This window comes from Mustelus asterias, chromosome 22 (assembly GCF_964213995.1).
Source record: "Mustelus asterias chromosome 22, sMusAst1.hap1.1, whole genome shotgun sequence".
Lineage (NCBI taxonomy): Eukaryota > Metazoa > Chordata > Chondrichthyes > Carcharhiniformes > Triakidae > Mustelus > Mustelus asterias.
Genome location: NC_135822.1, coordinates 9,069,911 through 9,097,887, shown reverse-complemented (window position 1 = coordinate 9,097,887; position 27,977 = coordinate 9,069,911). Strand labels below are relative to the sequence as shown.

The 27,977-nt window shown below is 48.5% G+C and overlaps 1 protein-coding gene across 1 annotated transcript in view; it reads left to right on the top strand.

Annotated features, from left to right (window-relative positions):
* The window catches only part of noc2l (NOC2-like nucleolar associated transcriptional repressor), a 170,326-nt gene that overhangs the window by 33,664 nt on the left and 108,685 nt on the right, over nt 1–27,977 (top strand). Inside the window, 7 exon segments of the mRNA XM_078238736.1 lie at nt 5,439–5,529; nt 9,444–9,522; nt 13,403–13,442; nt 13,445–13,509; nt 19,297–19,410; nt 23,849–24,037; nt 25,391–25,530. Coding sequence (XP_078094862.1) covers nt 5,439–5,529; nt 9,444–9,522; nt 13,403–13,442; nt 13,445–13,509; nt 19,297–19,410; nt 23,849–24,037; nt 25,391–25,530 — 718 coding nt within the window.

The window sequence follows — 27,977 nt, the reverse complement described above, 5'->3', positions numbered from 1 at the left end:
CGTTCATAGAGAAGGAAAGGAGAGGGTGCAGAATGTAGTGTTACAGTCAAAGCTAGGGTGTGGAGAAAGATCAACTTAATGCAAAATGGCAGCAGGGAAGAAGCAGTTCTTGAGTCGGTTGGTACGTGACCTCAGACTTTTGTATCTTGCTCTTTTTCTCTCTCGACTGAAATATGTGAATTGCACGTCACAAAAAAACGTAGAAATGAAATTTAAAATGTTCAAAACCATTAACCAAAAGGAGAAAAGATGCTGATTGACTTACTGTCATCCCAATTATAAATATATATTTTACTGAGGTGTATAACTACTAGTGTTTCCCCTCACCCCCCTCCTCCATCCCCCCCAAGCAGCTGTAGAATCATAAAATCCCTACAGTGCAGAAGAGGCCATTGAGTCTGCACCAACTCTCCAAAAGAACTTCTCACCCTCTTACCCCACCCGAGCCCCGTAACCCCACATATTTACCATGGTTAATCCAGCCAACAAACACATCTTGGGATACTGAGGAGCAATTTAGCATGACCAATCCACCTAACCTGCACATCTTTGGAATCGACACCTGACAAAATTCAAGGGGAGACAATGGCCTAGTGGTATTATCGCTAGATTATTAATCCAGAAACTCAGCTAATGTTCTGGGGACCTGGGTTCGAATCCTGCCACGGCAGATGGTGGAATTTGAATCCAATAAAACAAAAATATCTGGAATTAAGAATCTACTGATGACCATGAAACCTTGTCACTTGTCAGGAGAATCCATGTCCTAAAAACTCATTTCGCAGCACCAGGTTAAAGTCCAACAGGCTTATTTGGAATCACGAGCTTTTGGAGCACTGTTTCTTCATCAGGCGAGTGATTCAAAAGCTCATGATTCCAAATAAACCTGTTGGACTTTAACCTGGTGTTGTGAGACTTCTTACTGTGCCCACCCCAGTCCAACGCCGGCAACTCCACATCATGGCTAAAAACTAATGTCCTTTAGGGAAGGAAATCTGCTGTCCTTACCTGGTCTGGCCTACATGTGACTCCAGAGCTACAGCAGTGTGGTTGACTCTCAACTGCCCTCTGAAATGGCCTCGCAAGACACTCAATTCAAGGGCAACTAGGGATGGGCAATAAATGCTGGTCAGCCAGCGACGCCCATGTCCCACAAATGAATTTTTTAAAAATCCCACCGTACCCCAATGGATCTGAAGGCATTTGCTTTGAGATGCTAAATGGTGGCATTAGTAACCAGTTTTCGAACATAAGAAATAGGAGCAGGAGTAGGCCATCTAGCCCCTCGGGCCTGCCCCGCCATTCAATAAGATCATGGCTGATCTGATAGTGGTTTAGCTCCACTTACCCGCCTGCTCCCCATAACCCTTAATTCCCTTATTGATCAGAAATCTATCTACCTGTGACTTAAACATATTTAACGAGGTAGCCTCCACTGCTTCAATGGGCAGAGATTCACTACCCTCTGAGAGAAGAAGTTCCTCCTCAACTCTGTCCTAAACTGACTCCCCCTTATTTTGAGGCTGTGTCCTCTAGTTCTTGTTTCCTTTCTAAGTGGAAAGAATCTCTCTGCCTCTACCCTGTCCAGCCCCTTCATTATCTTATATGTCTCTATAAGATCTCCCCTCAGCCTTCTAAACTCCAACGAGTACAGGCCCAATCTACTCAATGAGGGGGGGGGGGTGTGGTGTGGGACGGGGTGGGAGGAGATCAACGTTCAGGACAGGCTGCCGACTGGGGTCAAAGAACAGAACAGGAACAGGCCCTTCAGCCCTCCAACCCCGTGCCGATCATGATGCCCTAACTGAACTGCAAAAAAATATCTTCTGTCCTTACTCGGTCCGTATCCCTCTATTCCCTCCCTATTCATGGACCCATCCAGATGCCTCTTAAATGTTGCTAATGTGCCTGCTTCCACCACCTCCTCTGGCAGCGCGTTCCAGGCACCCACCACTCTGCGTTTAAAACTTCCCCCGCACATCCCCCTTAAACTTTCCCCCTCTCGCCTTGAACCTGTGCCCCCTTATCATTGACACTTCCACCCTGGGAAAATAGCCTCTGACTATCCACCCTGTCTATTCCTCTTGTAATTTTGTAGACCTCTATCAGGTCTCCCCTCAGCCTCTGTCTTTCCAGTGAAAACATTCCGAGTTTATCCAACCTCTCCTCATAGCCAACGCCCTCGGGACCAGGCAACATCCTGGTGAACCTTCTTTGCACTCTTTCCAAAGCTTCCACGTCCTCCTGGGAGTGTGTAAAGTAAAGTTTAAAGTTTATTTACTTGTCACAAGTCGGCTTACATTAACACTGCAATTAAGTTATCGTGAAAATCCCCTAGTCGCCACACTCCGGCACCTGTTCGGGTTACACTGAGGGAGAATTTTGCGTGGCCAATTCACCTAACCCGCACATCTTTGGCCTGAGGGAGGAAATCGGAGCACCCGGAGGAAACCCACACAGACACAGGGAGAACGTGCAAACTCCACACACACACAGTGACCCAAGCTGGGAATCGAACCCAGGTCCCTGGTGCTGTGAGACAACAGTGCTAACCACTTTGCTGCCCAGAACTGCATGCAATACTCCAAATGTGGCCTAACCAAGGTTTTATATAGCTGCAACATGATGTCCCAACTCCTAGACTCAGTGCCCCGGCTGATGAAGGCGAGCATTCCATATGCCGTCTTAATCACTTTGACCACCTGTGTTGCCACTTTTAGGGAACTGTGGATCTGCACGCCCAGATCCCTCCATGTTAAATTTCCTAAGGGTTCTGCCATTTACAGTATAATTCACACCTAAGTTTGATCCCAAGTGTTCTGAAGGGATTCTCCTCCAGTTGGGTGGTATAGCCTGTCTATCTCCTAATGTATAAGCACCGTATTAAGTTGTTTAGTTAATTTATATGTGATTACGGATTTAGTGTTGAGCTTTAATGTGCTTTAATTTAAACTGACACCCATTAAATCTATATATAACATGCAAAGTGAGATTGTCCCTGGCCCCCCTGCAGATTAAAGATGAGTGTAAGCCGTTTATACTTTGCTCTGCTTTCCAATCGATGTGAATGAGGGCGGAATATCAATATCTAATTATGCCGGTAATATAGATGCGCATTCAACGTAAATCGCAGGTTCTTATCCTGTGCGTCTAACTTTGATTCTTTATCGAGGTCAGTGCTGGCTTGTTTGCACTTCCACATGATAGCTAAGGTTGAATTGAAGCCAAGTCCTTTTCAATTGATTTTTGGGCTGACTTCTGAGGTCAGGACTTGCCTTTACCGGAACGGGGTTACACGAGCTTCTTGCAAGGCAGTCTTTGCAGTTGTCCACTTACAGCAATAAATGCCCAGTTTTGAACTTCAAGGAAACATCTCCCTCCTCAGACCTGGGCTCTGGTCACCATATTGTCAGCTAGTCATGTTTGATTTTTAACAATGCGTGTTGGCGAGTTACTTGGGACATTTTTTTTCTCCAATGAATTACTAATTCTGGCTTTTCTCACATTTCTCTTTATTTTTTTAAATAATTCAACTTGTTTTATAACCAAACAAGTCCAGCACGATTGAGGCCTGAGAATCATAGAATCTACAGTGCAGAAAGAGGCCATTCGGTCCATCGAGTCTGCACCAACCACAATCCCACCCAGGCCCTATCCCCATGTATTTACCCTAGCTACTCCCCCTGACACTAAGGGGCAATTTAGCACGGCCAATCCACCTAACCCGCACATCGTTGGACTGTGGGAGGAAACCGGAGCACCCGGAGGAAACCCAGGCAGACACGGGGAGAACGTGCAAACTCCACACAGACAGTGACCCGAGACTAGAATCGTACCAGGGCCTTGGCACTGTGAGGCAGTGGTGCTAACCACTGTGCTGCCGTGCCGCCCACGGTTGGACAAAATCTATCTGTAAAGATCCAGTCAGGATTGTGATTGAATTCTCACCAGTTTTCTCAGCACCCTCCAGAAAGGAGCAATCCGCTCGATGGCCGTTCCTCCTTGCTGGGTTTATATTCCCCTCCGTCATCACATCGTGGCTGTGCGTGTGGGCCGCGATTCTCCCATAATTAGCGCAGGGGGCTGGAAGTATCCCGCGGCGGTCGATTTGCGGAGTTTGCGCGACCGGTTCGCGCCCGCCTGCATCTCCCGGCGCCGGATTTCCGGCAGCGTCGACTCCGCACCGAAACCCGGCGGTGAGACGCACAGACCGTTAAAATGGTCATTTCAATATTATTTGAATGTGATTAGCGGGCCCGGGACTGAAGTCTCCGGACCCACTAGCGTCTCCCACCCTGCGAGAGCATTTCATTCCAGAGGGGATTACAGTAGCACCCCCACTAACGGGGAACTAGCGGCCCCACGCCGCTGGAGTGAAGGGAAGGGCAATTGGGTGGCCCCTCCAAGGAGTTGGGCAGTGGGCAACATCACCCCCTCCCCAGAATTCTCTCCTTGAATTCTGTTTCGCCCCACCCCCCCATGCAGGTAGCTGTAGCTGCCTAGATTCCTGATGACGTGTTGGACAATCTCCATGCGAGACACTAAAACACGGATTAAAAGCAAAAAATGTTGGATAAACTCCACGGGTCTGGCAGCATCTGTGGGGAGAGAAACAGAGTTAACGTTCGAATTGAATATGACCCTTCTACGGAACTGAAGAGGGCTAGAAGTGTAATGAATTACACAGTTGGGGAGGGTGGGGAGCACATGGCAAAGTGGTTGCTGCATGGGTTTCCTCCGGGTGCTCCGGTTTCCTCCCACAGTCCAAAGGTGTGTGGGTTAGGTGGATTGGCCATGCTAAATTGTTCCTTGCTGTCAGGGGGGGGATTAGATACGTGGGGTCACGGGGATAGGGCCTGGGTGGGATTGTTGTCCATCCAGATTCGATGGGCCGAATGGCTGGTTTGCGTGATGAACTGGGCAACGCTCACAACCATTTGTACTTTCTTGCGGTCTTGGACAGAGCAGGAGCCACACCGAGCTGTGACACATCCGGATAAGATGCTTTCTGTGGCTATTGCTCCGATACCTGTTTCAATCAATCCATGTCTATTTGTTAACCAGTGACGCACCCATAAACCATATTGACAGGAAGTCGGGAGTTGCCAAAGATGTAGAAACGTAGAAAATAGAAGCAGCGGGAGGCCATTCAGCCCTTCGAGCCTGTTCTGCCATTCATGTGAAAACCGAAAACCCATAAGAACACGCGGAAAGAGAGAAGCCTTTTGTTCTGCTGGGTGATATGGCAAAGCATTTGTGTTTTGAATATTATTCTCCCGAACGTTTAGGCTGCAGATAAATAGGATCAAATCCACCGGATGTACCCGAGAAAGAGAAACAGTTCAGGCCCTCGATTAAAGAGCCGGGACCCCCCCAGTCAACGAAATCGGTGCTGTTCCGTCCCGGGAAATAACTTGGTGTCCCTTGTTCTTTTCCAGTCTTCAACAGCCTGGTGTCGTTCTGTATCCGAGACCTCTTCCGAGCCCTGCAGAAGCTCCTACAACTCAAGCCAGGCGGAGAACGGAAAAAGTAAGTGGTTTTAAACTCCACATATAACCTTGAGGCCCGTTGTGTTTCCGATTAAATGTTAATCAGAGATTCCTGACGGTGCAGAAGGAGGCCATTCAACCCATCGAGTCTGCACCGACCAATCATAAACCGTTCTGGGATTTCTCCGTCTTTTTGATTGGTCTACAATATACTTTCTCTTTGTGTGCAACAGATGAAGAAAGAACAAAGAAACGGTCTGGGTAAAATAGACGTGGAGCGGATTCTTCCCCTTGTGGGGCATGCTAGGACGAGAGGTCATAGTCTCAGGATAAGGGGCAGCAAATTTACAACAAAGTTGAGGAGAAACTACTTCTCCCAAAGGGTTGTGAATCTGTGGAATTTGCTCCCTCAAAGTGCGGTGGATGCTGGGACAGTGAGTAAATTTAAGGAGGAGTGAGACAGATTTTTAATTGGTAATGGGTTGAAGGGTTATGGGGAGAAGGCAGGAAAATGGGGATGAGGAGCATATCAGCTGTGTTCGAATAGCAGAGCAGACTCGATGGGCCGAATGGCCTAATTCTGCTCCGATATCTTATGAATTTCTGAACAATTTCTTGTGTTATTTCTTTTCCCTGCAAATAATCTCTAAAAGGGAGCAACCCAGATCGTTATTTAAAGGGGCCGCTCCTAGATTATTGTTCAGATTTCAGACCCGCACTTCTTGCCCTCAGCCACCAGAGGGCAGATAGGTTGGAGGACTTCCTCATCTCTCTCTCTCGCTTTTTGTGTTCAGTTTAAATCGTGGACCCTCTCCCTCCCCGATTCCTTCTGTTCCATGTCTTATCTCTGATTTTTGCACACATTTTTAAAAATAAACCTAAAACTCCTCAGAATATATTCAGCTTGTCACTCAACCAATTTGCCTAATAACCAATCACCCGGGAGTATTGTGTCCAGTTTTGGCCCTTCGGAAGGTTACACTTTCCATAGAGGAGATTCAACAAACTGATCCCTGGGATGGCCGGATTGTCTGAGAGATTGAGGAGACTGGGCCTTGTGTTCTCTTGGGTTTAGAAAAATGAGAGACAACCTCATTGAAACTTAGGAAATTCTTACAGGGTTCGACAGGGCAAAGTTAAGTTTATTAGTGTCACAGGTAGACTTACATTAACACTGCAATGAAGTTACTGTGAAAATCCCTTAGTCGCCACACTCCGGCGCCTGTTCGGGTACACTGAGGGAGAATTTAGCACGGCCAATGCACCGAACTAGCACGTCTTTTGGACTGTGGGAGGAAACCGGAGCACCCGGAGGAAACCCACGCAGACACGGGGAGAACGTGCAAACTCCACACAGACTCTGACCCAAGCCGGGAATTGAACCCGGGTCCCTGGCGCTGTGAGGCAGCAGTGCTAACCACTGTGCCACCCAGGCCATTTCGGACTGCGCTGAGGAGGAATTTTCTTCACTTGGAGGGTGGTGAATCTTTGTGGAATTCTCTGCCCCAGAAGCCTATGGAGGCTCAGTCATTGAGCATGTTCGAGACAGAGATTGATAGATTTCCAGAGAGTAAATACATCAAGGGGATAGCATGGGTAAGTGGGGTTGAGGTAGAAAATCAACCACGATCCAGTTAAATGGTGGAGCAGGCTCGAGGGGCTGAATGGCCTACTCCTTGTATGGTCCTATGTGTACAGGCCACTATTGATGCATTCATGTGTTGTACTTAGTGAATGGTAGTGAGGGAACCAGCTTTCACGCAGCACTTGACATGACATCTACACATTCATAAGTTCATAAGATATCGGAGCAGAATTAGGCCATTCGGCCCATCGAGTCCGCTCCGCCATTCGATCATGGCTGATATGCACCTCATCCCCATTTTCCTGCCTTCTCCCCATAACCCTTCAACCCATTACCAATGACTAACTCTTAGAACATAGAACATAGAACATAGAAAGTCACAGCACAAACAGGCCCTTCGGCCCACAAGTTGCGCCGATCACATCTTCCTTAAATTTACTCACTGTCCCAGTACCCCCCCGCACTTTAGGGCAGCGAATTCCACAGATTCACAACCCTTTGGAAGAAGTAGTTTCTCCTCAACTCTGTTTTAAATTTTGCTACCCCTTATCCTAAGGCTCTGACCTCTCGTCCCAGAATGGCCCGCAAGAGGAAGCATCTGCTCCACGTCTACTTTACCCATACCGTTTATCATCTTGTTCACCTCAATTTGACTGATGAAGCATTGGCTTTCTCAGCCTCAGATCAACAATTTGGGAAGCACAGTCTGATGACAGGAGATTTCTTTAGCAGGAACCTGGATTGGTTTTTAAGAATGCAAACAGACTAAATAACGACGAATATGATTCCCACGAAGGTCACGAGTCCATGTTGAAAGAGCCTCAGTGATCCATTGATTGGACAAATCATCACAGCGAGTTATCAAAGTTACTTCAGTAACATCTCCCAAACCTGCGGCCTTTACTGATCAGAAGGATAAACGTGTAGGAGCATCACTCCCTGTCAGTTCCCCGTCAAGTCACACATCATTTTGACGTAGAAACATATCGCCATTCCTTCACTGTCAGTGGATCGAAATAAAATCCCCACAGTGCAGAAGGAGGCCATTCGGCCCATCGAGCCTGCACCGACCACAATCCCACCCAAGCCCTATCCCTGTAACCCCACACATATACCCTGCTAATCCCCCTGACACTGAGGGGCAGTTTAGCACGGCCAATCCACCTAACCTGCACATCTTTGGACTGTGGGAGGAAACCCACGCAGACACGGGGAGAACTTGCAAACTCCACACAGACAGTGACCCGAGGCCGGAATCGAACCCAAGTCCCTGGCGCTGTGAGGCAGCAGTGCTAACCACTGTGCCACCGTGCCGCCCAATTCCGAAACTTGCCCCCTAACAGCACAGTGGGTATACCTACTCCACATGCACTGCTGGAGTTCTCAAAGGCATTTAGGAATTGGCAATAAAATGCTGGCCAGTGATGCTCGCATTCCCTGAGTGAATCCATTAGAAATCCCACACTCAATCCATCCGGCATTGGTGAGGCTCATATGACTGCTGGGAGAATGAACGTTCGGGCGGCATGGTGGCACAGTGGTTAGCACTACTGCCTCACAGCACCAGGGAGCCGGGTCCAATTCCAGCCTTGGGTGCCTGTGTGGAGTTCTCCAGTGTCTGCGTGGGTTTCCTCCGGGTGCTCTGGTTTCCTCCAAAGATGTGAGGGTTAGGTGGATTGGCCATGCTAAATTGCCCCTTAATGTCAGGCGGACTAGCTAGGGTAAATGTGGGGTTACAGGGATAGGGCCTGGATGGGATTGTGGGCGGTGCAGACTCAATGGGCCGAGTGGCCTCCTTTTGCACTGTAGGGATTCTATGATTCTTGAGCTGTTCTAACATTACCCGGGTGCAGCTATGGGAAGGTCTCCCTCCATTGACTGGACTCTGTATGAGAAATGTTCCCCACTCAGGGATTGCATCGCTTTGACACTAAAACAGTCAGGGAGTGAGTTTCAGGAAGAAAATTCCCCCTGTGATTCTGCGATTGGATCTCCAGGGATTCAAACACAATCTCCCCACCCAAATGTAAAACTCAGTGAGATAGCAGACAGTCATTTGCCCAGGGCAGAAGGGAAATAATTGGACAATATGAAAGCATCCATAGAATGGCCACGTGATGTGGTCTATTATTTGTGCGTTTGTGTGATGATAAGGAACAAAAGAAGTCAGCACCAAAAGCTAGCAAGCTGAAGCATGTAAGTTGGAGAGGCGGGAGTGGAAGCCATTATGTTTGTGCCTGTACAATTTAGCCATTGTGTTTGATCGACCATGATTTGCAGCTCCAGTGGTTGCCTAACCAGCTGTGTGATGGCTTTTGTGTGGGGCAATGTCATGTTACATTTTAACGGGCTCCTTATGTATTCCCTAGGGTATTGCTACCTGACAGCAGCCCACGATGGCCAAAGATCCGACAGGATATAAGTACTTACTTGACTGGTCTTGTTCAGGTATGTTAAGAAAATTAATTTGGGATTATACATTTTTAATTTCATTCATAGTCATGGAGTTTTACAGCACCGACTGAGGCCCTTCAGCCCATCGTGCCTGTGCCTGCCATCAAGCACCTATCTATTCTAATCCCATTTTCCAGCACTTGGTCTGTAGCCTTGCATGCTACGGTGTTTCAAATGCTCGTCTAAATGCTTCTTAAATGTTGTGAGGATTCCCGCCTCGACCACCTTTCAGGCAGTGAGTTCCAGATTCCCACCACCCTCTGGGTGAAAAAGATTTTCCTCAAATCTCCTCTAAATCCCCTGCTCCTGACTATGTCCCCCCTGGTTATCTGCCAAGGGGAAGAGTTTCTTCCTATCTATATCGGGCATAATTTTGCCCATCTCGATCATGTCCCTCCCTCAGCTTTCTCTGCTCCAAGGAAAACAACCCCAGCTGAACCAGCCTCTCTTCATAGCTGAAGCTCTCCAGCCCAGGCAGCACCCTGGTGAATCTCCCCTGCACCCTCTCCACTGCAATCACATCCTTCCTATTCGCAAAGCGTTTTATACATAGCACAGTACAGGCCCTTCGGCCCTCGATGTTGTGCCGAGCTTTGTCCGAAACCAAGATCAAGCTATCCCACCCCCTATCATCCTGGTGTGCTCCATGTGCCTATCCAATAACCGCTTGAAAGTTCCTAAAGTGTCCGACTCCACTATCACTGTAGGCAGTCCATTCCACACCCCAACCACTCTCTGAGTAAAGAACCTACCTCGGACATCCCTCCCATATCTCCCACCATGAACCCTATAGTTATGCCCCCTGGTAACAGCTACATCCACCCGTGGAAATAGTCTCTGAACGTCCACTCTATCTATCCCCCTCATCATCTTATAAATCTCTTATTAAGCCGCCTCTCATCTTCCTCCGCTCTAAAGAGAAAAGCCCTAGCTCCCTCAACCTTTACATATACACACACAGTCACACAGACACACAGTCACGCACACACAGACACAGTCGCCCACCCACGCATACACAAACAGACACAGCCACCCACGCTCACATGCACACAGACGCACACACACACTGTCACACACACGCATACACACTTTTTTTATGTTGTGTTTTGTCGGGAACCTGTTAGTCACAGAGGTTTGCCCTTAGTTGACATAAAGACTGTAACTCTTAAGAAAATGTGGTGAACTGAACTGAAGCTCCCAATAATTCCAGAGTGGAAGCTGAGGGGTTGCAAACTGGAAACCTGCAGAACGTCTTTCTCGAAGATCCTGCAGGCGTCTTTCAAGTTCTTTCTTCCCAGCCAGGGAACCATAGAATCCCTGGTCACCCTAATTATAGAAAGGATATCATTAAACTAGAAAGAGTGCAGAAAAGATTTACTAGGATGCTACCGGGACTTGATGGTTTGAGTTATAAGGAGAGGCTGGATAGACTGGGACTTTTTTCCCTGGAGTGAAGAAGGTTGAGGGGTGATCTTATAGAGGTCTATAAAATAATGAGGGACACAGATAAGGTAGGTAGTCACCATATTTTCCCAAAGGTAGGGGAGTCTAAAACTAGAGGGCATAAGTTCAAGGTGAGAGGGGAGAGATACAAAAGGGTCCAGAAGGGCATTTTTTTCACACAGAGGGTAGTGTGCGTCTGGAACAAGCTGCCTGAAAGGTGGTAGAGGCGGGTACAATTTTGTCTTTTAAAAAGCATTTAGACAGTTACATGGGTAAGATGGGTATAGAGGGATATGGGCCAAACGCGGGCAATTGAGACTGGCTTAGTGGTTAAAAAAGAAATCGCGGCATGGACAAGTTGGGCCGAAGGGCCTGTTTCCATGCTGTAAACATCTATGACTCTACAGTGCAGAAGGAGGCCTTTCAGCCCATCGAGCCTGCACCGACAAGAATCCCACCCAGGCCCTATCCCCGTAACCCCATGTATTTACCCTGCTAATCCCCCTGACACTAAGGGTCAATTTAACACGGCCAATCCACCTAACCCGCACATCTTTGGACTGTGGAAGGGAACCGGAGCACCCGGAGAAAACCCACGCAGACGTGGGGAGAACGTGCAAACTCCACACAGTCACCCAAGGCCAGAATCAAACCCGGGGTCCCTGATGCTGTGAGGCAGCAGTGTTAGCCGCTGTGCCTCCTATAGGTTGGAGAGGATTGGTTGTTTGGGGCATTAGATGGCAGTTGGTGGGGGTGAGGGAGGGAGAGGGAACAGGCAGTTCACGATTTGACTGGTTTTACAGGCTCGCTTTCCTCTTGGCCCACAAGCCGCGCTGCAAAATCTCCTTCCGGATGGAATCAGCTCTTTCTTGCCTACTCTTAGCCCCGGGTTTCCCAAGGCTGGAGAAACTCAGCTGCCATGCGCTAAAAGCAGAAACCTTGTTAATACCGAGTTACTCTGCTCCATTGAAAAGCTTTTAGTGACTGTCCCATCGTCTGAGAGGGGCTTGTCTGGTCACCTCTGTTGAAACCACAAGTTGGACGTGGGTTTGAAAGTTTAAGAATTTTAAACCCTCCTCCGACCCAAACTGCTCAAGGACGCTCCGGCTAATAAGTGTGAATTGATCTGTTTTGACTGCTACAGGTCATCCGAGAACAGCACATCGCACCAATCGCTTAAATCAAGTCATAAAATGACTTATTGCGCAAGGCAGCGGATAAGCAAACTGAACAGTTCTTAGTATTTGAACAATTAAAACCAAGTAAAACCAAGGCGGCACGGTAGCACAGTGGTTAGCACTGCTGCTTCACAGCTCCAGGGTCCTGGGTTCGATTCCCGGCTCAGGTCACTGTCTGTGTGGAGTTTGCACATTCTCCTCGTGTCTGCGTGGGTTTCCTCCGGGTGCTCCGGTTTCCTCCCACAGTCCAAAGATGTGCGGGTTAGGTTGATTGGCCAGGTTAAAAATTGCCCCTGAGATTCGTAGGTTAGTGGGATTAGCGGGTAAAATATGTGGGGGTAGGGCCTGGGTGGGATTGTGGTCGGTGCAGACTCGATGGGCCGAATGGCCTCCTTCTGCACTGTAGGGTTTCTATGATTTCTATGAAGTACATGAAAATAAAAATGCAGAACGATAAATAAGGAGAAGTTCAGTGCCAAACTCCACAGGTTCCTGTTCCCTTCCTGCTCCCTCGCTGACTTGCTTTCCACACATTATGCTGGAATTCTCCAACCTCGCCCCGCGGGCTGGGATTCTCCAGTCCCGCTGCAGTGATCAGAGTTTTGGCAGAGCGCCAAATTCCCCGTCCTTGCCGGCGGCGAGAGAGCGGGGAATTCCTGCCATCGCCTTCAGTCGCTGCTCACCTGCTTTTCACGCCATCTTCACGCAGTCTTCTTTTCAAAGAATCATCGAATCCCTACAGTGCAGAAGGAGGCCATTCGGCCCGTCGAGTCTGCACCGGCCACAATCCCATCCAGGCCCTATGCCCGTAACCCCACATATTTGCCTTTCCCCGACACGAGGGGCAATTTAGCACAGCCAATCCACCTAACCCGCACATCTTTGGAGTGTGGGAGGAAACCAGAGCACCCGGAGGAAACCCACGCAGACACGAGGAGAACATGCAAATTCCACACAGGCAGTGACCCGAGGCTGGAATTGAACCTGGGTCCCTGGCGCTGTGAGGCAGCAGTGCTAACCACTGTGCCACCGTGTTGCCTTGCTACATGGGATATTTAAAGTTTATTTATTCGTGTCACAAGTAGGCTTACATTAACACTGCAATGAAGTTCCTGTGAAAATCCCCTAGTCGCCACACTCCGGTGCCTGTTCAGGTACACTGAGGGAGAATTTAGCACGGCCAGTGCACCCTAACCCGCACGTCTTTCGGACTTGTAGACACAACTCACCGACAATCTTCCTCCCTTTTCCAGCTGCTGTCCAGTTTGACGGAAGTGTCAGTGGTTGGGGCGGTCCTCACGTCCTGCATTTAGTGCCGTACTATCTGTGTTTTCCAAAACACACCCGCCTGCTCCTGAAGGTAAGAGAGCGAGAACCCCATTTTAAACAGAGAGAAGTTGTAAGCGTTAGATTTTCTGTTTTAATCCTGGTAGGGGGATGGAGGATGAATGGAGGAAATGTTGATCAGAGTCTTCAACACGCGGTTGGGTCACAGTGAGATCATCCGCCAGTGACCATCCAAAATAAAATACAACAGCGTCGGGAAAGATAGGCTAATGCTTCAGGTACAAGATCACTCCTCAGGATAGAGCTGTTGTCTTAACCTGTTGGACGCTGACTGACCCATCGTATAGTCCAGTATTTTCTCTTTGTTTTGTCCATTCGCTTTTCTATGACTTGCTTTAAGGCCATCAACTGCAGAAACGCCATTTTCTGTTTAACATAGAAACTAGAAGCAGGAGGAGGCCATTCGGCCCTTCGAGCCTGCTCCGCCATTCATCTTGATCATGGCTGATCATCAAATTCAATATCCTAATTTCCCCCCCCCTCCATCCCCCCATATCCCTTAATCCCTTTAGCCCCAAGAGCTGTATCTAATTCCTTCTTGAAATCACACAACGTTTTGGCCTCAACTACTTTCTGTGGGAGTGAATTCCACACATTCACCACCCTCTGGGTGAAGAAATTCCTCCTCGCCTCAACTATGACCCCTAGTTCTGGACTGCCCCAGCATTGGGAAGATTCTGAATCTACCCTGTCTAACCCTGTTAGAATTTAGGGGCATCTGTCGCGCTTTTACTAAGATCCTAATTTTATGTTGAATTCCTAACTCCCGCTTTCACAAAACAGGAGGATTCCGTTTTTCTGTGTTCTGCCTGTTACTCAACTATTTTTCCTACTCTGTGGTTCCTGATTAGCGTAATTATTCCAACATTATTTTCTCCGCTGGTCGAGTGCTTTTATTCTGTGGCATGCATGAGTTTCAGGAGTCCAGCTCTTAACTAAGCTGCAGATTCCAGGGGGATGCTGGTAGGGAAAATAATGACCTAGTGGTATTATCGGTAGACTATTAACCCAGAAACTCAGCTAATGTTCTGGGAACCCGGATTCGAATCCCGCCACGGCAGAGGATGGAATTTGAATTCAATAAAACATATCTGGCATTTAGAATCTACCAATGACCATGAAACCATTGTCGATTGTTGGAAAAACCCATCTGGTTCACTAATGTCCTTTAGGGAAGGAAATCTGCCATCCTTATCTGGTCTGGCCTACATGTGACTCCAGAACCACAGCAATGTGGTTGACTCTCAACTGCTCTCCAAGGGCAACTAGGGATGGTGAATAAATACTGGCCCAGCCAGTGACGCCCATGAACCACGAATGAATAAAAAATGGTGTTGCTCTGATTGAGCAGTGGATTAAGTTAAAGTTTAAAGTTAAAGAAGACAGAGGGTAGCAGTGGAAGGGTGCGTTTCTGAATGGAGGGCTGTGACAAGTGGCGTTCCTCAGGGATCAGTGCTGGGACCTTTGCTGTTTGTAATATATATAAATGCTTTGGAGGAAAATGTAACTGGATCGATTAGTAAGTTTGCGGACGACACAAAGGTTGGTGGATTTGCGGATAGCAATGAGGACCATCAGAGGATACAGCAGGATATAGATCAGTTGGAGACTTGGGCGGAGAGATGGCAGATGGAGTTTAATCCGGACAAATGTGAGGTAATGCATTTTGGAAGGTCTAATACAGATAGGAAATATACAGTAAATGGCAGAACCCTCAGGAGGATTGATAAGCAAAGGGATCTGGGTACACAGGTCACTGAAAGTGGCAATACAGGTGGAGAAGGTAGTCAAGAAGGCATACAGCATGCTTGCCTTCATCGGCCGGGGCATTGAGTTTAAAAATTGACAAGCCATGTTGATGCTTTATAGAACCTTAGTGAGGCTGCACTTGGAATATAGTGTTCAATTCTGGTCGCCACACTACCAGAAAGTTATGGAGGCTTTGGAGAGGGTACAGAAAAGATTTACCAGGATGTTGCCCGGTATGGAGGGCATAAGCTATGAGGAGAGGTTGGAGAAACTTGGTTTGTTCTCACTGGAGCGACGGAGGTTGAGGGGTGACCTGATAGAAGTCTACAAGGTTATGAGAGGCATGGACAGAGTGGATAGTCAGAAGCTTTTTCCCAGGGTGGAAAAGTCAATTACTAGGGGGCGTAGATTTAAGGTGCGAGGGGCAAGTTTTAAAAGAGCTGTACGAGGCAGATTTTTTACACAGAGTAGTGGTGTTGCCTGGAACTCGTTGCCGGGGGAGGGAGTGGAAGCGGATACGGTAGTGACTTTTAAGGGGCGTCTTGACAAGTACATGAATGAGATGGGAATAGAGGGATATGGTCCCCGGAAGGGTAGGGGGTTTTAGTTCAGTCGGGCAGCATGGTCGGTGCAGGCTTGGAGGGGCCGAAGGGCCTGTTCCTGTGCTGTAATTTTTCTTTTCTAAAGTTTATTTATTAGTGTCACAAGTAGGCTTACATTAACACCGCAATGAAGTTACTGTGAAAATCCCCTAGTCGCCACACTCCGGTGCCTGTTCGGGTTACACTGACCTTTGATCCCGTTCGCTCTGAGTGCCATATCCAGCCGTCTCTTGGATACATTCAATGTTTTGGCATCAACTACTTCCCGTGGTAATGAATTCCACAGGCTCACCACTCTTTGGGTGAAGAAATGTCTCCTCACCTCCATCCTAAATGGTCTACCCTGAATCCTCGGACTGTGACCCCTGGTTCTGGGCACCCCCACCATCGGGAACATCCTCCCTGCACCTACCCTGTCTAGTCCTGTTAGAATTTTATAAGCCTCTGTGAGATCCCAGCGAAAACAATCCTAACCCAGTCAATCGCTCCTCATACGTCAGTCCCGCCATCCCCAGAATCGTCCTGGTTAAACCTGTGCTGCGCTCCCTCCCTCGAGAGCAAGAACATCCTTTCCGCTGATGACAATTGTGCCTCTTTATCCGGGAACGCAATGTTTCCTGTTCTTCCACTCCCCGCTATTCCTCTGTCTGCTGTATCAACCAACCCAGCTCAAACAAATTATAATAATCATTAAAAACAGTGTTGTGACACATCACTGGTGTAGGCAATGATATCTTTTAATTCAGCTGTAACCAGTTCATGGAAGCAGTCATCCAAACACTATAAATGTTCCAGTGCACCGAGTGTTTTGAAATTCACGGTGATATATTGTGCTTAATGAGGATATCTGAGGGATCGGAAATGTTATTTCTGTCGGAGTGTGTCAATGCACAGACGTTTCGACTGTGGAAGGATTAACTACTGAATTCAGAGTAACTCTCCCTGAACAATCGCCTCTCAGCCGGAACTTTCCGGCAGGATCATCACAGAATCCTGACAGTGCAGACGGAGGCCCTTCAGCCCATCGAGCCTGCACCGACCCCCAACCCAGGCTTGTTATCATGTAACCAGTGATAACATTGGATCTGTTATAATGTAACCAATGGTAACATGCTATGAGGGTCAGCTGACCCCGTAGACAATGTAACCAATGGCCAAATGATGTGGTGGTCAGCTGACCCAGTATAAATAACAAGCATAGGGAATTGTGGGGCGCTTGTGTGGCTCAGGGTGCAGCCCCAAATGTTGGAGTAATGAAGTTTCTTTATTAAACTTTTCCCTTTGGTTTTACTTTCTGAAGTTCTTTTATTGCTTGCAACTGAAGTATCCTTACTGCTGAATCATAGAGTCATAGAGGTTTACAGCATGGAAACAGACCCTTCGGCCCAACTTGTCCATGCCGCCCTTTTTTTTTTAAAACCCCTAACTCTAACCCAGACAGTCGCCCAAGGCCAGGATTGAACCCCGGACCTTGTGCTGTGGGGCAGCAGTGCTAACCACTGTGCTGCCCTTCCGGTCCCGCCGATCTTCCAGTCCCGCCGTGGCTTTCCCGGTGGAGAGGAGTGCATTTAACAGGGAGCCCCCAACGGCGGGGGGCCAGCAGATTCCGCCCCCCCCCCCCCCCCCCCATTAGTCTGAATACCTCCTTGATGCATGTCTCCACCCTGCCATTAACGTCCTCTCAGGATGGGGTGCAAGCGATGAAGAGTTTGCCTGTGTCCTCAGTTTGTGACACTGCCTCTGAGTGCTTTAGGGTGCGATCCAGAGGCGCCATCTCTATAAACTCCAGGTGCAGGTTGGTTTATCTCCAACATAGACTGTGAATTTTAAAATTCCACCATCCAGTTCTCAGCTCAGATTTTCTATGTTGGATTTTGCTTATTGAGCCATGACAAGTGTGAATAGAGACAAGTCAGCAACAAACAAAAGTGGCCACCGCTTAACCAGTTTGCTAAAGTGCCCCATAGAATCCTACAGAATCATAGAATCCTACAGTGCAGAGGGAGTCCATCGGCCCATCGAGTCTGCACCGACCACAACCCCACCCAGGCCCTATCCCCATGGCCCCACATAGTTACCCTAGCTAGTCCCCCTGACACTGAGGGGCAATTTAGCATGGCACCTAACCCACACACCTTTGAACTGTGGGAGGAAACCGGAGCACCAGAAGGAAACCCATGCAGACACGGGGAGAATGTGCAACCTCCACACACACAGTGACCCAAGCCGGGAACCGAACCCAGATCCCTGGCACTGTGAGACAGCAGTGTTAATCACTGTGCCACCGTGCCGCCCACGGATCTGGTACATGGCTGCTTGGTACATCTGTCGCAATTTGCACACTCGTTGAAGGAGCAGATAACCAAATGTGCATTGGCGTGCAGTGATGGTACCATTGATAATATCTCAGTATCTACACAATCGATTTTAAGTGTCCTTGGCCTCTGTTGGAAGATTACAGATTTACAGTTGGGACTTGACGGACAAGAATCCCTCTGAGCAGGAGAGCAAAAAGTGAACCATTATGCTTGGAAAGGCAGAAAAGAAAATCCCTGAATATATTTACACAGAAAAAAGATGTGTTTATGTTTGTGTAATGTCCGAACTGTGTTTGGGGTTGTGGGTTTTAACAAAGAGAAAAATAGGTGGTTTGCTTCAATGTAGCACGCAAGGACCGGAATTCTCCGCACGCCTCGCCACCAGCGAGAATGGAGAATTTGGCGCTCAGCCAAGTCTTCGTTCACGGCAGCGGGACTGGAGAATCCCAGCCAAGTCGGAGAATTCGGCCAACAGGTTCATCGAAAGAGATGTTCTCTGCGCAGAGCAGAAAATAAAACTGAGACCGTCGCCTGTGAAACACCCCAATGACAAAGAACAGTACACACAGGAAACAGGCCCTTCGGCCCTCCAAGCCTGTGCCGCTCCTTGGTCCAACTGGACCAATCGTTTGTATCCCTCCATTCCCAGGCTGCTCATGTGACTATCCAGGTAAGTCTTAAACGATGTCAGCGTGCCTACCTCCACCACCCTACTTGGCAGCGCATTCCAGGCCCCCACCACCCTCTGTGTAAAAAACGTCCCTCTGATATCCGAGTTATACTTCGCCCCTCTCAGCTTGAGCCCGTGACCCCTCGTGATCGTCACCTCCGACCTGGGAAAAAGCTTCCCACTGTTCACCCTATCTATACCCTTCATAATCTTGTATACCTCTATTAGATCTCCCCTCATTCTCCGTCTTTCCAAGGAGAACAACCCCAGTCTACCCAATCTCTCCTCATGATCAAGTCATGTGACCGGCTCTTAAAGCAATCATGCAATCGCTTAAATATATAACAGTTTGTGATCACCGATTGTGATCGGTACGGCTAGAGATAGGTTTTATCATTTATTGCAGCTGATGGCTTCTCATGACCCTGTCTAACTCTTGGCTTTGTGCTCCGTCCCCTCAGCAAACAATAGACCAGTGGAGCATCGGTGAGGAGACTGTACGAGTTCTAGCATTCCTAATTCTCAACAAAATATGCAGACACAAGCAAGATGCGTATCTGAATCTCGTGCTGAAGGTAATTAGGATGTATACCGCAATGCATCAAAATTGACGGGTGACTATCTTTGTGTGTTTAGTTTGCCAGGTAAAGCTTTGTCGCATCTGGACTGGTAAATATGCGATGTTGCTCCAATGGGTTTTGTCTGCAGTTCACCATGTGAGGTTCCACACCATTTTCATGTCACTTCGGTGTGAAGCAGTGGCAATGGCGTGTGGGTCTAAAACAGTTGGAACACCAGCTTTGAGTGTCAAGTCCTGACATGGAGCTGGAGTTTACAGTCACGCCATTTGGGCATTGTGCAGAGTCAGAGGTTTACAGCATGGAAACAGGCCCTTCGGCCCAACTTGTCCATGCCGCCCTTTTTTTTTTTTAACCACTAAGCTGGTCCCAATTGTCCGCGTTTGGCCCACATCCCTCTGTACCCATCTTGCCCATGTAACTGTCTAAATGCTTTTTTTAAAAGACAAAATTGTACCCGCCTCTACTACTGCCTCTGGCAGCTCGTTCCAGACACTCCAAGTATAGCTCCAGTCTGGAACAGTTTTAGGCCCCATATCTAAGGAAGGATGTGCTGGCCTTGGAAAGGGTCCAGAGGAGGTTCACAAGAATGATCCCTGAAATGAAGAGCTTGTCGTATGAGGAACGGTTGAGGACTCTGGGTCTGTACTCGTTGGGGTTTAGAAAGATGAGGGGGGATCTTATTGAAACTTACAGGATACTGCGAGGCCTGGATAGAGTGGACGTGGAGAGGATGTTTCCACCAGTAGGAAAAACTAGAACCAGAGGGCACAACGTCAAGCTAAAGGGACAATCCTTTAGAACAGAGATGAGGGGGAATTTCTTCAGTCAGAGTGCGGTGAATCTGCGGAACTCTTTGCCGCAGCAGGCGGTGGAGGCCAGGTTAATGAGTGTCTTTAAGACAGAGATAGATAAGTTCTTGATTAATAAGTGGATCAGGGGTTATGGGGAAAAGGTAGGAGAATGGGGATGAGAAAAAATCAGCCATGATTGAATGGTGGAGCAGACTCGATGGGCCGAGTGGCCTAATTCTGCTCCTATGTCTTATAGAATCATAGAATCCCTACAGTACCGAAGGAGGCCATTTGGCCCACCAAGTCTGTACCAACCAGAATCCCATCCTGGCTCTATTCCCGTAACCCCACATATTTACCCTGCTAATCCCCCTGACACTAGGGTCAATTTAGCATGGCCAATTCACCTAACCAGCACATCTTTAGACTGTGGGAAGAAACCGGAACACCCAGAGGAAACCCACGCAGACACTGGGGGAATGTGCAAACTCCACACAGACAGTGACCCGAGGCCAGAATCGAACCTGGGACCCTGGTGTTGTGGGACAGCGGTGCTAACCACTGCGCCACCGTGCCGCCCCATATGGTCTTATGGACCTCCCCACCTATGGAAAATCAATTGAGCGCCTTAAGAAAGTGCACAATCTCGCCTTAACATTTAATATTTGCCACGAGGGGGACAGAGCGCTGTAAGGTTACACCTGGAGTCTGAGTAAAGTGTGGATAACCCCAAAGTTAACGATTGTCTCTCGGAATATTTTAATATTCCGTCGAGGAACTAAATTCCGCCTGGAATTCTGCAGGCTATACTGGAGCATTTTCGCATCCGAAACTCTTAAAGTTGTTTATGTTTTGACTGTAGTGAATGGTATAAGAACTAGGAGCAGGAGTAGGCCATCTGGCCCCTCGAGCCTGCTCCGCCATTCAATAAGATCATGGCTGATCTTTTCATGGACTCAGCTCCACTTACCCGCCTGCTCACCATAACTTAACAGGGGGTTGGAGTTTAAGAGCCGTGGGGCTATGCTGCAACTGTACAGGACCTTGGTGAGACCGCATTTGGAATATTGCGTGCAGTTCTGGTCACCTCACTATAAGAAGGATGTGGAAGCGCTGGAAAGAGTGCAGAGGAGATTTACCAGAATGCTGCCTGGTTTGGAGTGTCGGTCTTATGAGGAAAGGTTGAGGGAGCTGGGGCTGTTCTCTCTGGAGCGGAGGAGATTAAGGGGAGACTTAATAGAGGTTTATAAAATGATGAAGGGGATAGATCGAGTGAACGTTCAAAGACTATTTCCTCGGGTGGATGGAGCTATTACGAGGGGGCATAACTATAGGGTTCATGGTGGGAGATATAGGAAGGATATCAGAGGTAGGTTCTTCACGCAGAGAGTGGTTGGGGTGTGGAATGGACTGCCTGCAGTGATAGTGGAGTCGGACACTTTAGGAACATTTAAGCGGTTATTGGATAGGCACATGGAGCACACCAGGATGGTAGGGAGTGGGATAGCTTGATCTTGGTTTCAGATGAAGGTCGGCACAACATCGTGGGCCGAAGGGCCTGTTCTGTGCTGTACTGTTCTATGTTCTATGTTCTATGTAACCCTTAAATCCTTTACTGCTCAAAAATGTATCTGTCCTTGCCTTAAAAACATTCAGTGAGGTAGCCTCAACTGCTTCACTGGGCAGAGAATTCCACAAATTCACAACCCTTTGGGTGAAGAAGTTCCTCCTCCACTCAGTCCCAAATCTGCTTCCCCTTATTTTGAGCCCATGCCCCCTAGTTCTAGTTTCACCCGCCAGTGGAAACAACTTCCCTGCTTCTATCTTATCTATTCCCTTCATAATCTTATATGTTCCTGTAAGATCTCCCCTCATATGAAGGGTTGTGGCAAAAACAGAAAATGCTGGAAAATCTCAGCAGGTCTGACATTATCTTGGGAGAGAGAACAGAGCCAACGTTTCGAGTCTGGACCCTGTCAGACAGATTCTGTCAGACCTACTGAGATTTTCCAGCATTTTCTGCTTTTGTTTCAGATTCTGCAGTATTTTGCTTTTATTGTAGCAGTGTAACTATGCGCCTCACAAGTGTTGCGTTGTGGTCAGTAACATCCGAGCTCCCCAGTGTTGGATTTGGGGGCTACGGCAAAGATGCGATAGGAGGGGTGGGGGAACCCCTTTCGGTACTTCCCAGGTAAAGGTTTGCACAGCAAGTGCCCAGATGTACTTGACTACTTTCCGAAATGGCCTTGTAAGCCATCGTTGTCAAGGAGATGACTCACCCACCCTCCCATCTTGAGGGCAGTTAGGCATGGGCGATAAAAGGACGTGGAGAGGATGTTTCCACTAGTAGGAAAAACTAGAACCAGAGGGCACAACCCCAGGCTAAAGGGACGATCCTTTAAAACAGAGATGAGGAGGAATTTCTTCAGCCAGAGAGTGGTGAATCTGTGGAACTCTTTGCCGCAGAAGGCTGTGGAGGCCGGGTCATTGAGTGTCTTTAAGACAGAGATAGATAGGTCCTTGATTAATAAGGGGGTCAGGGGTTATGGGGAAAAGGCAGGAAAATGGGGATGAGAAAAATGTCAGCCATGATTGAATGGCAGAGCAGACTCGATGGGCCGAGTGGCCTAATTCTGCTCCTTTGTTTTATGGTAAAGGCGGGCACTTGTGGCTGATGCCCACTTTCCACGAGAGAATAAAAGACAAAGGATGTCAGCACCCTGGGCATCACGCCCCTTCTCCCTCAAGTTAGGGAGTGGAATATCAACCAAACTTCCACCGTCTCTCTCTGACAGTATTGACGGAAAATATACTTTCCTGGTGAGGGTGGGTCGGTCTTTACTGTGGTGAATCCCGCAGTCTGTCGAGTTTGTCTTCATTCTGATGTGAATCTTCAACAGGGGGAGCACAATTGAAGCAGGAGATACCTGCTTGGGCGGCACAGTGGTTAGCACTGCTGCCCCACAGCTCCAGGGACCCGGGTTCGATTCCCGGCTTGGGTCACTGTCTGTGTGGAGTCTGCACGTTCTCCCCGTGTCTGCGTGGGTTTCCTCCCACACTCCAAAGATGTGCGGGTTAGGTTGATTGGCCATGTTAAATTGACCCTAGTGTCGGGGGGGGGATTAGGAGGGTGAATATATGGGGTTACGAGGATAGGGCCTGGGTGGGTTTCTTGTCGGTGCAGGTTCGATGGGCCAAATTTATTTAATTATTTTTCAGTTAAATTTGTGAAAAAAATCGGAGGTTTTTTTTCAAAACAGGAAATAGGCCCAGCAGCAGCCTGGGAAGGTTTTGGAGGGTTTAAAAGTGCTTAACTTGGAGGTTTCAGCCTCATTGTTCCACAGGAGCAGGCTGAGGGTAAGGGAGCTTGTTTGTGCACCAATTTATTTAATTATTTTTCAGTTAAAATTGTGAAAAAAATCGGAGGTTTTTTTTCAAATGGCCTCCTTCTGTACTGTAAGGATTCTATGATGCCGGGGACCTGTTGAAGGTGGAATATTGTTCCAGGAATAGGGATAAAGCAAAACCCTCAGCACAATAAAGTACTCCGAGGAAAAGCTGCCTTCTACATAAGATGACATTAACTTCCCTTCCCTCTCCCCTCCTCTCCCGCCCCCCCCTCTCTCTCTGTCATTTTACAGCAAATGTATGTGGCCTATGTGAAGAACTGCAAGTTTACATCACCCAACGTGCTTCCTCTGATTAACTTTATGCAACGCACCTTGACTGAGATGTATTCGTTGGACACTCAGGTCACCTACCAGCATGCCTTCATTTACATACGACAGCTCGCTATCCACCTCCGCAACGCCATGACAATGAAGAAAAAGGTAATGGCGTTTTTGCATTCGGAATATTTCCTTTTTAAATATCAGATTCTTCTTTGTGCAGGTTTCAGGTGACAGAGCTGCGTATCTGGGAGAAACATGCAGAGAGAGACAGGCCGGTGCAAAGTAGCAGCCGTGTCCTGCGACTTTCTGTGTCCTGCGAATTTGGGCAAAGAAATGGCAGATGGAGTTCAATCCAGATAAATGCGAAGTGATGCATTTTGGTAGAACTAACGTAGGGGGGGAGCTATACGATAAATGGCAGAACCATAAAGGGTGTAGATACGCAGAGGGACCTGGGTGTGCAAATCCACAGATCCTTGAAGGTGACGTCACAGGTGGAGAAGGTGGTGAAGAAGGCACATGGCATGCTTGCCTTTATAGGATGGTAAGAAGTTTAACAACACCAGGTTAAAGTCCAACAGGTTTATTTGGTAGCAAAAGCCACACAAGCTTTCGGAGCTCTTAGCCCCTTCTTCAGGTGAGTGGGAATTTATAGGATGGGGCATAGAGTATAAAAGTTGGGGTCTGATGTTGCGGTTGTATAGCACGTTGGTTCGGCCGCATTTGGAATACTGCGCCCAGTTCTGGTCGCCACACTACCAGAAGGACGTGGAGGCTTTAGAGAGAGTGCAGAGGAGGTTTACCAGGATGCTGCCTGGTATGGAAGGGCTTAGTTATGAGGAGAGATTGGGTAAACTGGGGTTGTTCTCCCTGGAAAGACGGAGGATGAGGGGTGACCTAATAGAGGTGTATAAAATGATGAAAGGCATAGATAGGGTGAACGGTGGGAAGCTTTTTCCCAGGTCGGTGGTGACGTTCACGAGGGGTCATAGGTTCAAGGTGAGCGGGGGGAGGTTTAACACGGATATCAGAAGGACGTATTTTACACAGAGGGTGGTGGGGGCCTGGAATGCGCTGCCAGGCAAGGTGGTGGAGGCGGGCAAGGTGGTGGAGGCAGACACACCGGGAACGTTTAAGATTTATCTAGATCGCCACATGAACGGAGTGGGAATGGAGGGATACAAAAGAATGGTCTAGTTTGGACCAGGGAGCGGCGCGGGCTTGGAGGGCCGAAGGGCCTGTTCCTGTGCTGTATTGTTCTTTGTTCTTTCCTGCAACATTCTAGAGCTGACGAAGGGTCATCCAGACTCTCAACGCTGGCTCTATTCCCTCCCCACAGACGCTGTCAGACCTGCTGAGATTTTCCAGCATTTTCTGTTTTTGTTTCCGATTCCAGCATCCGCAGTGTTTTGCTTTGATCTTAATATGACGCTGATTAATAATAATAATAGTTTGCATCTTTACGCAACTGCTTATTTCCTTATCCTGATATGATTCCTTCTTTGTGTCCAGGAGATTTACCAGTCCGTCTATAACTGGCAGTTCATTCACTGCCTGTATCTGTGGTGCCGAATGTTGGGCACACTTCATCCCAATGAAGTCTTGGAGCCGCTCATTTATCCACTGGCTCAAGTCATCATTGGCTGCATCAAGTGAGTACATTTGACGCATGATGTTCGCGCTGCGTCGAGAGCGAGTGGGGGTACGTGGGCTCGATGCCTCACTGCAGCGCTGGGGATTGGCACCTCGTTTGATTTCATGCCCGTTACCAAGGCCACCGTTGCCGTGCAAACCGTGGCGGGTTAGGAAGTGGCGGTGAGCCGTGTTGTACGAATGGGGAACCAGACAGAACATTGCTGCGTTTGCTGATGACTCAAAACTGGGAATGTGACCTTGTGAGGAAGCTGCAGAGAGGCTTCACGGGGGGTTTAGAGAGGCTAAAGTAAAGTTTATTAAAAAAAAAGTTTATTTATTAGTCACAAGTAGGCTTACATTAACACTGCAATGAAGTTACTGTGAAAATCCCCTCGTCGCCACACTCCGGCGCCTGTTCGGGTACACCTGAGGGAGAATTTAGCACGGCCAATGCACCCTAACCAGCACGTCTTTCGGACTGTGGGAGGAAACAGGAGCACCCGGAGGAAACCCACGCAGACACGGGGAGAACGTGCAGACTCCACACAGACGGTGACCCGAGCCGGGAATCGAACCTGGGTCCCTGGCGCTGTGAGGCAGCAGTGCTAACCACTGTGCCACCGTGTTGCCCCTAACAGAGTGGGCAACAGCCTGGCAGATACAATGCAAAAGGTATGAAATGCAGAGAATTCTTCTCAATGGTGAGAGGTTGGGATGTTTGATTTGATTTATTATTGTCACATGTATTGGGATACAGTGAAAAGTATTATTTCTTGCGCACTATACAGACAAAGCATACCATTCATAGAGTACACAGCGGAGAAGGAAAGGAGAGGGTGCAGAATATATTGTTACAGTCATGGCTAGGGTGTAGTTTAATATAAGGTAGGTTCATTCAAAACCAACTCAAGAACAGCTTCTTCCCTGCTGCCATCAGACTTTTGAATGGACTACCTTGTATTAAGTTGATCTTTCTCTACACCCTAGCTATGACTAACGCTACATTCTGCACCCTCTCCTTTCCTTCTCTATGAACGGTATGCTTTGTCTGTATAGCGGGCAAGAAACGATACTTTTCACTGTATCCCAATACATGTGACAATAATAAATCAAATCAAAGCTGTTCTTGAATCGGTTGGTACGTGATCTCAGTCTTTTGTATCTTTTTCCCGACGGAAGAAGGCGGAAGAGAGAATGTCCGGGGTGTGTGAGGTCCCTGACTATGCTGGTCACTTTACTGGGGTAGAGGGAAGTGAAGTGCAAGTGTCCAAAGGAACTTTGGTATCTAGTTCATCGAATCACTAAAAACCAACACGCAAGGTGCAGCGAGCGATTTGGACAGTACGTTTGCCTTCATTGCAAGAGGATTTGAGTGCAGAAGCAAAGATGTCTTGTGTAGAGCCTTGGCGAGTCCACACCAGGGATATTGTGTAGAGTTTTGGTCTTTTTGCCTAAAGAAGGATAAACCTGCAGCAAAGGTTCACCGGACTAATCCCTGGGATGACGGGATTATCCTGCGAGGAGGCAAGATTGAGGAGATGGGCACCTGTATTCACTGTAGAGTTCGGAAGGATGGGAAATGATCTAACTGTACAAGTTCATGCAGGATGCAGCAAGGTGGACGCGTGGAGGATATTTTCCCCTGGCTGGGTAGGCGACACAGTTTCAGAATAACGGGGAGACCTTTTGGGACTGAGGTGAGGAGGAATGTCTCCATTCGGAAGATGCCTTTGGAATTCCCTCCCCCAGGGAGGGTCAGTCATTGAATATATATATATTCAAGATTGAGATTGATAGATGGGAAAGGTATCAAGGGACATGCGGATAGTACGGGAAAATGGTGTTACGGTAAGATGGCCCGGCGTTTAGCACTGCTGCCTCACAGCGCCAGGGACCCAGGTTCGATTCCCGGCTCGGGTCACTGTCTGTGCGGAGTCTGCACGTTCTCCCCGTGTCTGCGTGGGTTTCCTCCGGGTGCTCTGGTTTCCTCCCACAGTCCGAAAAACGTGCTGGTGAGGTGGATTGGCCATGCTAAATTTTCCCTCTGTGTACCCGAACAGGCGCCGGAGTGTGGTGATTAGGGGAATTTCACAGTCACTTCATTGCAGTGTTAATGTAAGCCTACTTGTGACACTAATAAATTAACTTTTAACAGTGACCAGCCGGGAGGGCGGTGGCTGGGAGGTGGGGAGGGGGGGGCGGGGAGAGAGCTGGAAGGAAGAGTGAGTGAGTGGGTGGTTGGGGGCTTGACTGATGGGAGGGGAAGTGGATGGTCGGAGGGAGTACGGGGGGGTGGGGGGGAGTGGGTGGTTGGGAAGGTGACTGATGCGAGGGGAAGGGGGGTTGGGTGGTCGGGTGGGGTAGGGGTGACTGGGGAGGGAGAAGGGGAGTGGGTGGGGGAGGGAGAGTGGGTGGTTGGAGGGGCACCTGGTTGGGGGGGGGGGGGTGGGGAGTTGGGGTGGGT